The sequence below is a fragment of the Gadus morhua genome, chromosome 1, assembly GCF_902167405.1.
Source record: "Gadus morhua chromosome 1, gadMor3.0, whole genome shotgun sequence".
Lineage (NCBI taxonomy): Eukaryota > Metazoa > Chordata > Actinopteri > Gadiformes > Gadidae > Gadus > Gadus morhua.
In genome coordinates, this window is record NC_044048.1 from 4,363,755 (window position 1) to 4,378,109 (window position 14,355).

Below are 14,355 nucleotides of genomic sequence, written 5' to 3' on the forward strand. Positions count from 1 at the left end.
GATAGATGTTATTACAATAGGACCCCCTGTGGCTCCAACACCTGTATTGCAGCAGCAGCAGCAGCAGCAGCAGCAGCTTTAACCTTCAAGTGCTAGCTTAGCTTTCCCTTCACACACCTCGACGTGTACACACACACCTAGACACACGTACGTACACACACACCTAGACACACGTATGTACACACACACCTAGACACACGTACATACACACACACCTAGATGCACATACGTACGCACACAACTCGACACGTACGTACACACACACCTAGACACACAAACGTACACACACACCTAGACACACGTATGTACACACACACCTAGACACACAAACGTACACACACACCTAGACACACAAACGTACACACACACCTAGACACACGTATGTACGCACACACCTAGACACACGTACGTACACACACACCTAGACACACGTACGTACACACACACCTAGACACACGTACGTACACACACACCTAGACACACGTACGTACACACACACCTAGACACACGTACGTACACACACACCTAGACACACGTACGTACACACACACCTAGACACACGTACGTACACACACACCTAGACACACGTATGTACACACACACCTAGACATACGTACATACTCACACACACCTAGTAGAAGCATTTACGTACACATTTGAGATTGCCTAGTGTGAGCACAGGCCAGCGGCACAGCGGGTGGGGTGGGGGGGGGGGCAAACATACTTGAGTACGGTACAGGGCAACTTTGCATAGTGTGAGTGCGCCCCTAGACACACGTATGTAAACACACACACCTAGAAACAGGTACATACACACACACTTAGACCTTGACTACAAACTGCTGTGTCACTTTCTGCCTTTTTCTGTTCAGAAATGTATGTTTTTATATTATGAGTCTCTTTGCAAGTCCTTGATGAAAGTAGTGAAGACAATAGCTGCTGGCGGTGGAAATTATTTTGAACAGAAGATGTGGCAATTGGGCTTCCTCCTATGTAAATATCATTAAGCCAAGTGGCTTTTGACCACTCATTCAGGGGCATATATATTGGCCTGCACTGAGTTTTTTCCCGATGCCCTAACCTAACTGCATTTCCATTTCAAAGCTTTGAAACAGTATATGAACTTGAAATATATTTTATATGTGTTCAAAAAGAGAAATTAATGCACAAAGCACTTCCCACCTCATCTATCCAGTGTTAGACCTCTCCAACAATTTGTTTATATATATGTAGGAAATACACCCTGACAGGGTGACAGGACCACGAAATGAACCAGAGGGGGAATCAATCACCCTGCAGGGCTTGTTTTTGCAATAATGATCGCCTAGCTGTACATTAGCCTGCTTATATAATGGCCGCTTACTAAAGAATAACAACGTTGGATTCTACTGTTGGAAATAGTGTCCACAGCAACGTATGTTATTCATAGCAGCAGTCTGCTATGAAGTCCGACAATTCAACAAAGCTGTTTAATAAACATTATATGTATAAATAAATGTATGTATATATATATTATGCATGTGCGGAAAATAATACTCTAGTGTGAGGTTCTGCACATGCAGCAGCCTTTATGGTCAAAGTGAATGCATCAAAGAGCAGTTTGCCCCGAAGAAAAAGTAATTTCAAGCTAGGGAGCAGTTATTACACGGAAATGGTTAATGTTGCCTTCAAGCAGGCACACCGTCGGGATGTAAGTACCCAACGCACACAAACACAAGCTCTCACACACCCACCCGCACGCACACACGCATGGACACCCGCACCCACACACACACTTCAAAGCATTCTGCATAAAGATTGAACGGTGGACAGACTGTTCAATATCATGATGATATTGTGTGAGCTATATGCTATGTTCTTGTCCAGCATTACAAAAAAGCAAGAAACACAAAGGATCAACCGAATATCTATTTAAAGATCTCTGATTATACTACTTTTCTGGTCTTAATTTATTATTAATGACTCCTAAAGAGCAACCTGACACGAATCACAGCACCAAAAACGATGTCGATTTTCGGGAAACTCTTCCTCTCGTCTGGGCGCTTTCTCTGTCAACACTCGGCTTCGTCCTTCTCCGCCCCCTCGCCCCCCTCCTGCCAACCCCACTCCGTTGTGATTTGTTACCTTCCGGAAGACTTGCAAAGGGCATTACCTTACATGGATAATCCGGATTGTTCTATGTAGAAAAAAAGCATACTAGGTGCTCTTTAATGGAAAATTCTAACGAGTTACTCAAGGATCCAAATCCACCTTTTCACCGTTGACCAGGTCTTAAACAGTGACACATCGCTCTCAGCGTGGTGAGATCAGGGCTGCAATAAGGCTGCTTAACGTTCTTTTCTGGACAAGAAGCGACAGAAAAAAGGTCCCTGTCACGCAGTGAAGGACTCAGGGACAGTAGGTGATCAAAGACAACAGGCAGCCTATTTGTTATCACCCTGAGAGACACAGACGAGGGACTGCTCTCTCTCCCCACCCCACTTCCATCCCACCAGGGACCTTTGAGTAAAGCGCTAAAGAAGTGCACCATGGGAGAATGAGTTCCACCGTTGCTGGTGGAACATCAATGCATGAATGCACATGCATGCATTGACAGGTACATCGGAAGGGTCGGATAAATTCATAGTTCATTATGTCCATTCAGACATTTAGGATGCATCTGCACACTTTTATTCGACTTATATATTCATTGTGTCTGTAAAAATGCCTTTACAATCCCTAAAGAATGCTTCTGCCAGAACCCTAAGAACATACTGCAGAAACCTTAACCCAAGGCAGGCCAACGTGATTCATGCACAGCACGTATGGACGCATATTTCCGGGTACAAATTAACCTATTGTGCTTGATGTTATTGTATGCAGAGAAGCCCTGGTGCAGTCTTTGCAGTGTAGTCGGGGATGTGTGAAGCGCGCTAATTACAGTGGTGTGTGTGATCTCTTGGTTGTTTCTCTGTGTTGTTTATCCAAAGGAAATTAAAATATAATTATATTTGCAGGACCTATTTGTTCTCTCTCTTTCACGCACGCACACTCTCGTACCCCCGCACTCTCTCTATATCATCCCCTCTATCTTAACACAGTTCCGCAAACACCACGTTATTAATATTGAAAGGCAACACTTGAAAGACAAATCACATTGTGTCAGAAATATTATTAGTTTGAAGCCAGACACTATTTATGGTGATTTGCTCAAAACTGGGGCTTTATGAAATCCATAAATGCAGTCATGCGGCAAATACATATTTTGTGTTAGGAGGCTTCATGGCACGACCCAACTGAAGTAAAATCTACTGGGTAATGCATCAAATGGCTTCTATTTACCTGTTTGGTGTTGAAATAAAGAGTTACGTAGACCTAGATAAAGGAGTCCTTTCTAGGAATAGTATATATTCACAATGCATCTGAGCGGTTGTCAGCTCATGCATTATTTTTATGCCCCGACTTATAGTGGTTTTCACCTCTTTCTATGCTTTTATCCTCGCCTTGAAAAAAAGTGGTGAAGTGGAGCAGAGAGATCGCCATCTCTGTGCCGAGTTCCAAGTGCGGGTGTGGTGACGTATATCATATGCGTCAAGAGCAGCGAAGAGCTGTAGTTCACAAAGCGGCCTCACATAAAACCTAGAACTCTCAAACTTCTTCACGAAATTTTTTAGCTTTCTTTGCATGAAAATTATCATTTAAATCCACAAACAACATATGTGTAATCCAGGGCATATAAAGACTGGGACCAGAAAATAATTATTTTCTCTCCATTGACACCCATTCATATTTTTCGATCTCATAGGTCCCATGAGCTCTACCCGAAAGGGCGTGACTTCGCCACTCTATTGGCTCTATGCAAGGATGTTGGGGCGGGGCTTAACTAACCTCTAAAACTACTTTACAATATTAGGCCCTTCCATGCAGACAAACACACACATCCCAATTATCAAAGTCAAAATCTGCTTTATTATCAATTCCATAATATGTGCGAGACAAACAGAGGAATTGAAATTAACCCACGGTGTAATAAGGTGAAAAGGAGAAAAATTGGAAAATAAAATAAGTAATATTTACAATAAATAAATTCTAAATAATGAAAAAATATTCTGAATGGTGCAAAGGTAAGGCAGAACAAAACGGTACACATAAAGTAAAGTAGAAAAGTAAATAGATGGAAATTTGCAATATGAGGAACATCATGGGTCCGAAGTTCGAAGTTTGAAGGTTTGAATTATTGGCTCAAGGCAGACCAGAAATGTGATTACTTTTAATCTGACTGTTGTATAAGGTATTTTGTATTTTTATTTTACTTGTGTATTTCTACATTTGTATTTGTATACTGTCACTGTAATGTTTTATTTTTGTTACCTGCCTCGGGATTATGAAGGCAATCTAACATTTTTGCTGACTAAGGCATTTTAACTTCTTATATTTGCACACTGATCTTTATTAAAGTGCTCTGTCACTATTTAAGTGAAAAAATAAAAAAGTCAACGCAAAGAAAGGTTCAAATGAATGAACGCTTGCTATTTTAAACTTTTGAACAATATTGCATAGAATAATGCAATCCTATGACTCCTATTTGAATTATATGAATCTATGCGTAGACGCATTATATCATAATCATACAAATTAAATTAAATAAACAGAACATAATTACTACAATTGTAGCTGCCTCTATTTAACAACGGCAATTAATCTTTAATTTCTTGAAATGACTATGTAGCTTTCTGCAGTTAATCTTGACATTGGTCTAATCTGTATGCGCAGAGGAACTACATGTCAACCACACATCGATTTTCCACTTGTATCACCCCACGTGATGTGTTTGGCTGCTGCGTGTCGCAGCCGAGCCGTTGATTTAGTGTGACGTCTCCATGTTGCAGAGCAGGGACTTAGGATTGGTCTTTCTAATGTTAAAATGGATCCCAGTGGGATATTGGCACAATTACCTTTTATTGGCCAAGGTGCCCTTGGCTTGGAAACTAATACATCTCCATTACGCACAGTGTCAAACGACATGCCCTTCAACTCTAATGCACGCCATCATGTATGTCTGCACGCAACCAAACACAAACCTCCATGCGTGAACGCACGCTGGCAATCACTCATTGTCTCTCACGGAAGGACGTGCACGCAGAGGCATGAGCCGCGCGTGCACACACAAACACACACACACACACACACACACACACACACACACACACACACACAATCAAACACACGCACCACACCATCAGTATGCAGTGTGCATACACACACCCTACGATTAAGGGAGGGGGGGAGAGTAGGAGAGAGAGCTATAGAGAACAGGAGCAAAAGGAGGAGAGAACATGTACAGAAACTACCCCGAGGAGTAACAAAACAAACCTCTGTACTCAGTACAGTTCTGCCAATGGAATGTTATCCAAATATTGATGCATCCAAACAGTGACGCGTTTGGAACTGCTTTTTTTTTATGTTTGAACCAATGTGAGATTCCAGAACCTTCTCTGACTGAGGCACACTGTTTGAGCAATTGAATGAATAAGATAGTGTTTATAAAGAAGTTTGGTGCTTTCTGTTTATAAAGGCGATTACAGCAGCAGGTTCCTTAAATGAGCCAACAGAAGGCTAATGAAGCGACAGTGGAAGGGAGCAGTTGGCCTTGAGCAGGGCCTCTGCCAGGATGTAATCCCCACATCCTGTTCCTGTCATCATCTAACAACAACGCCACTTTAACTGTTGAGTCTTAAAGTTAGGAATAAATATATATGTATGAACGAATCCTTTCTCAGAAAAACGTTTTGAAGTCCTGTTCAATGATTTAAACAACATAAATATCTCTCTCTCTCTCTCTCTCTCTCTCTCTCTCTCTCTCTCTCTCTCTCTCTCTCTCTCTCCCTCTCTCTCTCTCTCCCTCTCCCTCTCCCTCTCTCTCTCTCTCTCTCTCTCTCTCTCTCTCTCTCTCTCTCTCTCTCTCTCTCTCTCTCTCTCTCTCTCTCTCTCTCTCTCTCTCTCTCTCTATCCATCCCCCAGGCTCCTCAGTTGGGGACCCTGATGGGTGTGTACCTGCCTTGCATCCAGAACATCTTCGGCGTCATCCTCTTCCTCAGGATGACCTGGTTGGTGGGCATCGGCGGGGTCATCGGGACCTTCGTCATCGTATTCATGTGCTGCACCACGGTGAGTCCACCGAGCCTCCAACCCAGACCCTCCACCCTAGACCCTCCCCCTAGACCCTCCCCCTAGACCCTCCACCCTAGACCCTCCACCCTAGACCCTCCACCCTAGACCCTCCACCCTAGACCCTCCACCCTAGACCTAAAACACAACTTCTTGTTGCATTTTTGCCGCTTCCCTGTGGCCGCTGTGTCCTCGGGGGGGCGTGTTTCTGTTTGAGTGTTAGTGTGAGCACAAAGCCATGGATATTGGAGAGAAGCTACGCGCTAACTATGCTACAGTGCTGGTGGAAGCTGGTACTACGACCACCTTAAACCAGCGCTTCTGTCTTCCATCAAAGAATTAAACGCTAAAGATTGAAGAGCAGGCTATTCATCACGACCCTCCTCTGGTTTGGGCCGTTGGAGGGCATACAATTGATAGGGGTGAAATATATTGGTGATAGGAAATATTGCCAACCTCAGTCACATATCCCCCAACAACCCATCAACTCATCAACCAATCCCCCAGAACTTGAGTCCCAAACCAAAAAAAAACAAGCAAACACGTTATTTTCCTCCAATAGCGGCCGTATGCCCATCATGTGTCGGACATTGTGGTGACGCTGCAACGGCCTTATCCAACGCGTGCAATTGGCTGAGAACATCATAGTCAACAGCTAGTCTCTCTCTCTCTCTCTCTCTCTCTCTCTCTCTCTCTCTCTCTCTCTCTCTCTCTCTCTCGCTCTCCTTCTTTCACTCTATTTCTCTCTCTCTTTCTCCTTCCTTCTCTCTCTCTCTCTCTCTTTCTGCCCTTCTCTCTCGCTGTCTTTCTCTGTGTCTTTCTGTGTCTCCCTCACTCTCTTTCGCTATCTCTTTTTGTCACTCTTTCACTCTCTCTTTCAGTAACTCTTTCGTACTCTCACCCTTTCATCATGGGTGTTCAATGGATGAACTGTGTTCAATTTGTCTTTAGAGCTTTAACTCAAATCCGACAATGAAGGCTTTGAGTACGTGAATATGTCTGGTTTTTTTATGTGACTTAATTTAACGTTTTATTGGCTCCTGTCCTTAATGGCTTTTCAGTTTGTGTTTGTGTGTGCGCTTTCGCGTGTGTGTGGGCAAGAGTGGCAGCTCTCATGTTCGCTTTCAGTGTAGTGCTTTTTTTATTGCCTGCTTATCTTCCTAGGTTTGAATTATGCATGGCAGAGAAGTACATGTGTGGGTGTGTGTGTCTGTGTGTGTACCTGTGTCTGGGTGTTTGCACTAGGGAGATGTGTGTGTGCGTGTGTGTGTACACGTATGGTTGAACATGTGTATGGTTGTGCATGCGTATGGTTGTGCGTGTGCGTGTATGTGTGTATGGTTGTGCCTGTGTGTGCATGTGTACGTTTGTATGGTTTTGCGCGTGTATGGTTTTGGGGATATGTGCAGCCTAGATTCTCCTCTAGCTAGGGGTATATTTATAGAACAACACCCTCAAATCCCCACAGTGGCTGAGCTGCCTGTGCAAACACTCAGGCTTCCACCAACCCAGTCGTGTTCAACTGTGATGTGGAATCGAGGGCACTCTGAAAACACTGCATATTCAATCCCTCCTTCCTTTTTAACGACATCAAACCACCATTAGGAGAGACATTCAAAACCACGACACACATTCAATTTGAAGGAAAACGTTGTGTGTGCACAATTTTCAAACAAGGAATGCACAAGTATGTGTAATATATGTCATAAATATAACTAATGTTGTATTGAGATGCCATGTTATTCAAATGGCAGGTTGAATTGAATTCCCTTTTTATGCCGATATGATGTTATATATTCATATACATAACATATATATATATTTTTTAATTTATATATATTTTAAAAAGTATAATTGTATTCGGAAAAAACGATAAGAGCAGTAAGAATTCGGTTCATATAGGCAAGCAATCAAAAACTAAAATATAATTGTGAATGGTTACACACACGCACGCACACACACACACACACACACACACACACACACACACACACACACACACACACACACACACACACACACACACACACACACACACACAAACACAGCACTTCCTTAGTATTACCTCTCATAATAATTATGGCTCATTATATAAACCCTCATACAGTATTTCGCTGTTCTCACTCTTCTAAAACATGGGGACTTTTTTATTGGTAAGAACCCCCCCCACCCCCACAGACACACAGACATACACACACACACACACACACACACACACACACACACACACACACACACACACACACACACACACACATTCACACACACCCACAAACACAAACAGACACAGACACACACACTCTACTGCCGGTGAGCTCATTGCAGAGACCAGTGGCAATTAGCTGGAATGTAATCAGTGTGTGAAGAGCCTCGCTCCACCACTATCACCCATGCATTCACACACACACAAACACACACACACACTGCTTCTCCTCCTGATCTGCTTAGATACCACACACACCCGGCCCTCCAGAGGATGCTAACATTACACACCGTGTGTGTGTGTGTGTGTGTGTGTGTGTGTGTGTGTGTGTGTGTGTGTGTGTGTGTGTGTGTGTGTGTGTGTGTGTGTGTGTGTGTGTGTGTGTGTGTGTGCGTAGCAATGAGTACCACTTTAATGGATACCCAGAGACAAGCTGAAGAGCATAATAATCATGTGTTGTACAGCATTAGTATTAGCATGATCTGGGCAAATACAGGAACATGTAGCATTGTCAATGACCAATATAATCCAATGCAGCGATATTACTAATAATAATGCAGCAATATTACACTATTTTACCGCCATGAGTTGAGATCCAGACGGATCTCAAGTCAACTTTAGACAACTAGCTCGTAAACCGCTTTAATACTAAACTGCACAAGGCTGATTTAAATCAACGCGAAGCGTTGAGCTCCGAGCTAAAGTGGGATTCTGGGCAAGCGCAGATAGAGCTCGGCTTGTTTCCAGGCGTAATAAACACGGGGGTGTGCCAGGGTAGAGCGAGGCGGGTCTGATGTTCTAGAGGGTTCTGTTGTGTTGAGCCCAGCTCATCACTCCCAGGTCCTGAGTGGGAACGCACTGCAAGAGGAAGGCCCATCGGCCCTCTCTCACGACTCTCATTTATTAACCAGAATGAAGTACTCTGCCCTCCATCATTGCTCCTCTCTCTCTCTTTGTCTCCCTCCCTCCGCTAATCTTTCTTATTTGGGTTTTCATTTTATATCTATTGCATTTTAAAGACCTCCATTTTCGCTGTAGCTCTATCTGTGCCATTGTCTAATTCTTCCCATCTCCTCTCTTTTCCCTCTAATATCCTACATGGTTTATATTCTTTCTCAAGCTCTAACTAGAGATGTAGGCTTGCTTCCCTTCATGTCTTTCATCTCACATGTCCTGTAGCCGCTAAGGCCCTCAGGGATTGGTTTTAAACTTGCATGCTAAAATAAGAACTGTACCGATAGCACGGTTAATATGTAATGGCATGGTGGCGCTTCTTGACGGACTGTAATGCAGCGAGCACACAACGGTGTGGCTCCAAAGCTGTTTCATTCTCAACGTCACGTGCATGACTACAATGTCATCCAAGTATTTGTATATCAAACTATTAAACTGCCTCTGCAGTGTGACTTTTTGGGGACGACTCCAGCTTACCAAACGATTGCGCAATCCAATATGAGTCATTGGTTGGGGCCATCTGTAAACAAGAATATATTCTGCCCATATTTTCATAAGCACGATAATATTGACATGATTGAGTGTGACGTGGAAGGGGCTTTTTTTTTCTTCTGGCAAAGCTTGTTTGGCTACCTTGGAAAGTGCCTTGGAAACGGAGTCCTGTTTGACTGTGCTGTAAACTGTGTGCTGTTTGCCTGGTATGGCCTCAACAGATGGAACGGAGGAACAACATGGCTGTCATTTCTTTCTTCCCTGGTGTGCTGGGAGGCCAGGGTGCACGTACCAGAGAGCTATGTTGGTACACAGGGACTTTAAGTGGAGTTTGGAAACTCGTGCCCGGATACATTTTCCGAGGACAGAATGCTTTTTGAGTGTCCCTCCCCTCTCTTTGAAGTGGGCCAGCTAAGGAGGCCATTGGCTCTGGGTCAGTGGGGGAAATAGAAAGCTGCATGTCCTTCTGCTGTCGAGCACACAAGCTGCCCAATCAGGTCACGAGGTCATCAGGTGCTGGATTAATGTGACTGATGGGGGACTGACATCATCCATCTGATCAGAGATCGGTGTATATATGTTATATGTAAATAAATCCATATTTTGGCTGTTATTCCAATTTTCTAAATGTTCAGATATGGATTTACTGACTTTTTCTGATTCAGTAATCTTTAATCCTCGCTGTAGAGAAAGTGGGACAGTATTAAGTAAACTGCTGAAATTAGGTCACAACAAAAACTACAACGGTACATTTCCTAGCTGCATGGCAACATGGCCGTCAATGCAAAATGCTATCAACTCTACACATGCACTCAAAGTTAAGCAAAACTCAATATAACATTTTACAACGTTTTGTTTAGGTTCCAGTTCTTTGTCTATGTTAATACTTAACGCCAATGATATATATCTTTAATTACCAGTGAAAATAAGTTCCTTCTCCTTTTCATTGCCGAATGCTTTTGAAAAGCAAATACTTTAATTTGGGGAAAAACAAGTGCCTTGAACCCATTACAGGTAAATGTGCAATTATATGCAAATGATTGAACAGGTTTACCTTAATGGGTGGCTCTTGTGTGCTTTCTTGAGCACTTGAAGAACGTTTTATCTATCCATTGTTTTACCTTTTCTAAATATAGATATAATGATTATAATGTTAAATGATGTGCGAGGATGGATTCTGAAATGGGATCGCATCAAGTCTGAACTAGAGATGTGTGCATGATGCACCTGTACGCCATCTAGACTCCACTAGCCCAGTCTGACTGCTGCCCAGCCCATCAGATAAAACACTTAAACAATTACTGTGTTATCTGCCGTCGGGACCCAGGGAGAGGGACTCCGGCTCTCATTAAGACTAGATTAGAGATCGGAGTGGAACCCGCTCCACTCACACCAGTCAATACCATGGACGTCATGAGGGGACCCTCCCCCAGGTTACAATACCGCATCAGCTTCTGGAGGAGGAAGGGGACACACCACCACCAGTCCGGACGCCTGTTGTTCATGTTTCTCTGACTGCTCCTGCTGGCCGTGGGGGGGACGGGAGAACGTATCCAACCTTGAGGGGAGGAGAGGGGAGGAGGGGGGAGGCAGAGGGAGGAGAGGGGAGGCAGAGGGGAGGGATAGGGGAGCAGGGCTCCCCCATGTTGAAGAGCTCGTGCATTGACTGATGGCTACGAAGCAGACCCTAAACAACAGCTGATCCTCAGCAGAGAGAGAGAACGATGCAGCGCATCACCGAACGAGAGGACTCAGGGGGAAAATGGTCATCCAGCGTGACTTAGGCCCAATCCCATTTCTACCCCTTACCCCTTCCCCTTACCCCTCCCCCTTACCCTTACCCCTTAACCCTTACCCCTTCAAAACAAGGGGGAGGGGTAAGGGTCAGAAATGGGATTGGGCCTTATTACACAAGGCGAAAATGATGGAGTGCTTGAATTGTGCTCATTCTTTCTCGGAGAGTTGGATGGAAGAGTGTGCTGAAGGATTCGGATGTGAATGTAAATATTTAGCATCCGTTTTTATACAATCTCTGAACCCGTCCTTGGTTCTGCAGCGTGCCGCGGTGTCGGCTCTGACCACCCAGCCCGCCGTGTGGGCGTCCACGCCCTCCGCCGGGCTTCCATTGTGCGCGCGTTCTTTCAGTTGATGTCGTCATATCTGCTCCCTCTGTTCAGGCCAATTCATTTTCATTTGCACAGCATAAGGAGACGTGTGTGTGTGTGTGTGTGTGTGTATGTGCGTGTGTGTGTGTGTGTGTGTGTGTGTGTGTGTGTGTGTGTGTGTGTGTGTGTGTGTGTGTGTGTGTGTGTGTGTGTGTGTGTGTGTGTGTGTGTGTGTTAGTGTGTGTGGTTGTGTTTGTGTTTGTGTGTGTTAGTGTGTGTTAGTTTGTTTGGGAGACCGGCCAGAAGGAAAAAAATAATGTTATTTTTAATTGCAGTCTTTTTAGTAAGATACTTACTGTTTGAAATAAACGTGCCTTTTTGGCTTGAGCAAGAAGAATCATGTGCTGATTGGGGAAGGCGGGTCACTCACCGAGCCGGGTTGCTACAGTGTGTGGTGTGTGTTTGTGTTTGGGTTTGATGCTCCAATATCTATATATTTGAAAGAGAGATGGATGGAGGGATGATAGTTGGACAGATAGAGTGATATTATTCAAATCATCAAATCATATAAAGACAGAGATATGAAGGGGTAAGGGAGGGGATTATAAGGGGATCCTTAGAATCAAAATAATTCTAGACATAATGACACAGAAATGTTACGGTAAATTCAACTAACTAATGTTTTCTCTCTTTCTGCTTTCCTCTCTCTCTTCTCAGACTATGCTGACAGCCATCTCCATGAGTGCCATTGCGACCAATGGAGTTGTGCCAGGTGGGTAGTAACACTCTGATATGAGACATCCTGTCTGTCCCCTACACACACCTCCAACCTCCCTCCTGATCGGCCCCTGCCAGTCAGTCAGTCAGTCGTGCGTCTTGTCTGGATGACGCTTAATAATTTATATATCTACAGGGACGGACAGATTCTAGATCATGTTACTGATAGTTCTAATTATAACCCTTTATGCTATAGTGTTCAGTGTATGTAGTAATCATGACTTATAGGTGACTGCTTGATCAGATAATGTACCCTGGGTGTACCCTAGTCTGCTGCCTGGTTACAGCCTGGTGTACCCTAGTCTGCTGCCTGGTTGCAGCCTGGTTACAACCTGGTTACAGCCTGGTGTACCCTAGTCTGCTGCCTGGTTGCAGCCTGGTTACAGCCTGCTAGTCTGCTGCCTGGTTACAGCCTGGTGTACTGTAATCTGGTCTCATCAATACTGTAGTAAACTAAATGTACAGGTCTGCGTTGTGTACACACAAAAATGAACACACACACACACACACACACACACACACACTGGCACTGCAATGCACCACAACCAGATCTCATTTCGCTTATCCAGACTTGACCACTCGCTAGCCGAGTGTCGCCGAGGGAAATCAAGTGGCCAAGTGTCTCCATCACACTTCAGACTGGTTCAGACCAGCCGTGGTGGAGCTCCCGCTCAAATGTCTTAGTAGACGCATGCAGGCACAAAAACAGGCAGAAACTAACACAATAAGCTCACACATACACCACACACACACACAAAGACACGCATACATGTGTACACAATAAAAAGTTCTCAGAAACACACACACACACACACACACACACACACACACACACACACACACACACACACAGTGTGTCTGAGCGGTGTTGTGTGTGTGCAGCGGGGGGCTCGTACTACATGATCTCCCGCTCGCTGGGTCCTGAGTTCGGAGGCGCTGTGGGGATCTGCTTCTACCTGGGGACCACCTTCGCCGGGGCCATGTACATCCTAGGGGCCATCGAGCTGCTGCTGGTGAGTCCTCCTGTTTCTAAAACATTAATGAGCAACAAAGACAGAATATTGTCACTGAATTCTTTATTTTTGCGTTACTATCCGCAGTTCATACCACAGACAACCTGGTCATCGAACATCTCTCTCTCTCTCTCTCTCTCTCTCTCTCTCTCTCTCTCTCTCTCTCTCTCTCTCTCTCTCTCTCTCTCTCTCTCTCTCTCCATATCTCCCTTGTTATTTCGTTGTCATCCACACCTTACTGTGCCTTGAAGCTAATTTTGATACATTTTTCTCTTCCCTGTGAGTTCTAACCACTCTATGATTAGATTGTTCATTCTGATGCCCCCAGAACCACCCCCATACCTCCAGCTTCTATCCCCACAGTTCTGCATTCAGCACTGGCTAATTATGCAGATGTATTCATTCAGGGAGGGGGGGGGGCTGCTATCACCTCGTTGGTCCACTGTTCTCTTCCCTCCTTCTTCTCCCCCCCCCCCCCTCTATTTAGATATGCAGAGGTTGATGAAGCCTGGAGGTTAATTCTGTCTTCTGGGTCAAAGCTGGCTTAGTTTCCATTATGAGAGACAACGTTCTCCCTGCAGAATTGATAGGGAAGCAGCAAGCGTTGGAGAGCAGGCTGATTTGAATATGTTTTATCCTCTCTCTCTCTCTCTCTCTCTCTCTC

The 14,355-nt window shown here is 44.4% G+C and overlaps 1 protein-coding gene across 3 annotated transcripts in view; it reads left to right on the forward strand.

Annotated features, from left to right (window-relative positions):
- Window positions 1-14,355, forward strand: part of LOC115529221 (solute carrier family 12 member 5) — a 139,570-nt gene that overhangs the window by 105,039 nt on the left and 20,176 nt on the right. For all 3 annotated transcript variants that reach the window (XM_030338187.1, XM_030338993.1, XM_030339369.1), the window contains exons 4-6: window positions 6,001-6,147; window positions 12,619-12,673; window positions 13,561-13,691. In XM_030338187.1, the coding sequence (XP_030194047.1) occupies window positions 6,001-6,147; window positions 12,619-12,673; window positions 13,561-13,691 (333 nt within the window). The remainder of the gene's footprint in view (window positions 1-6,000; window positions 6,148-12,618; window positions 12,674-13,560; window positions 13,692-14,355) is intronic.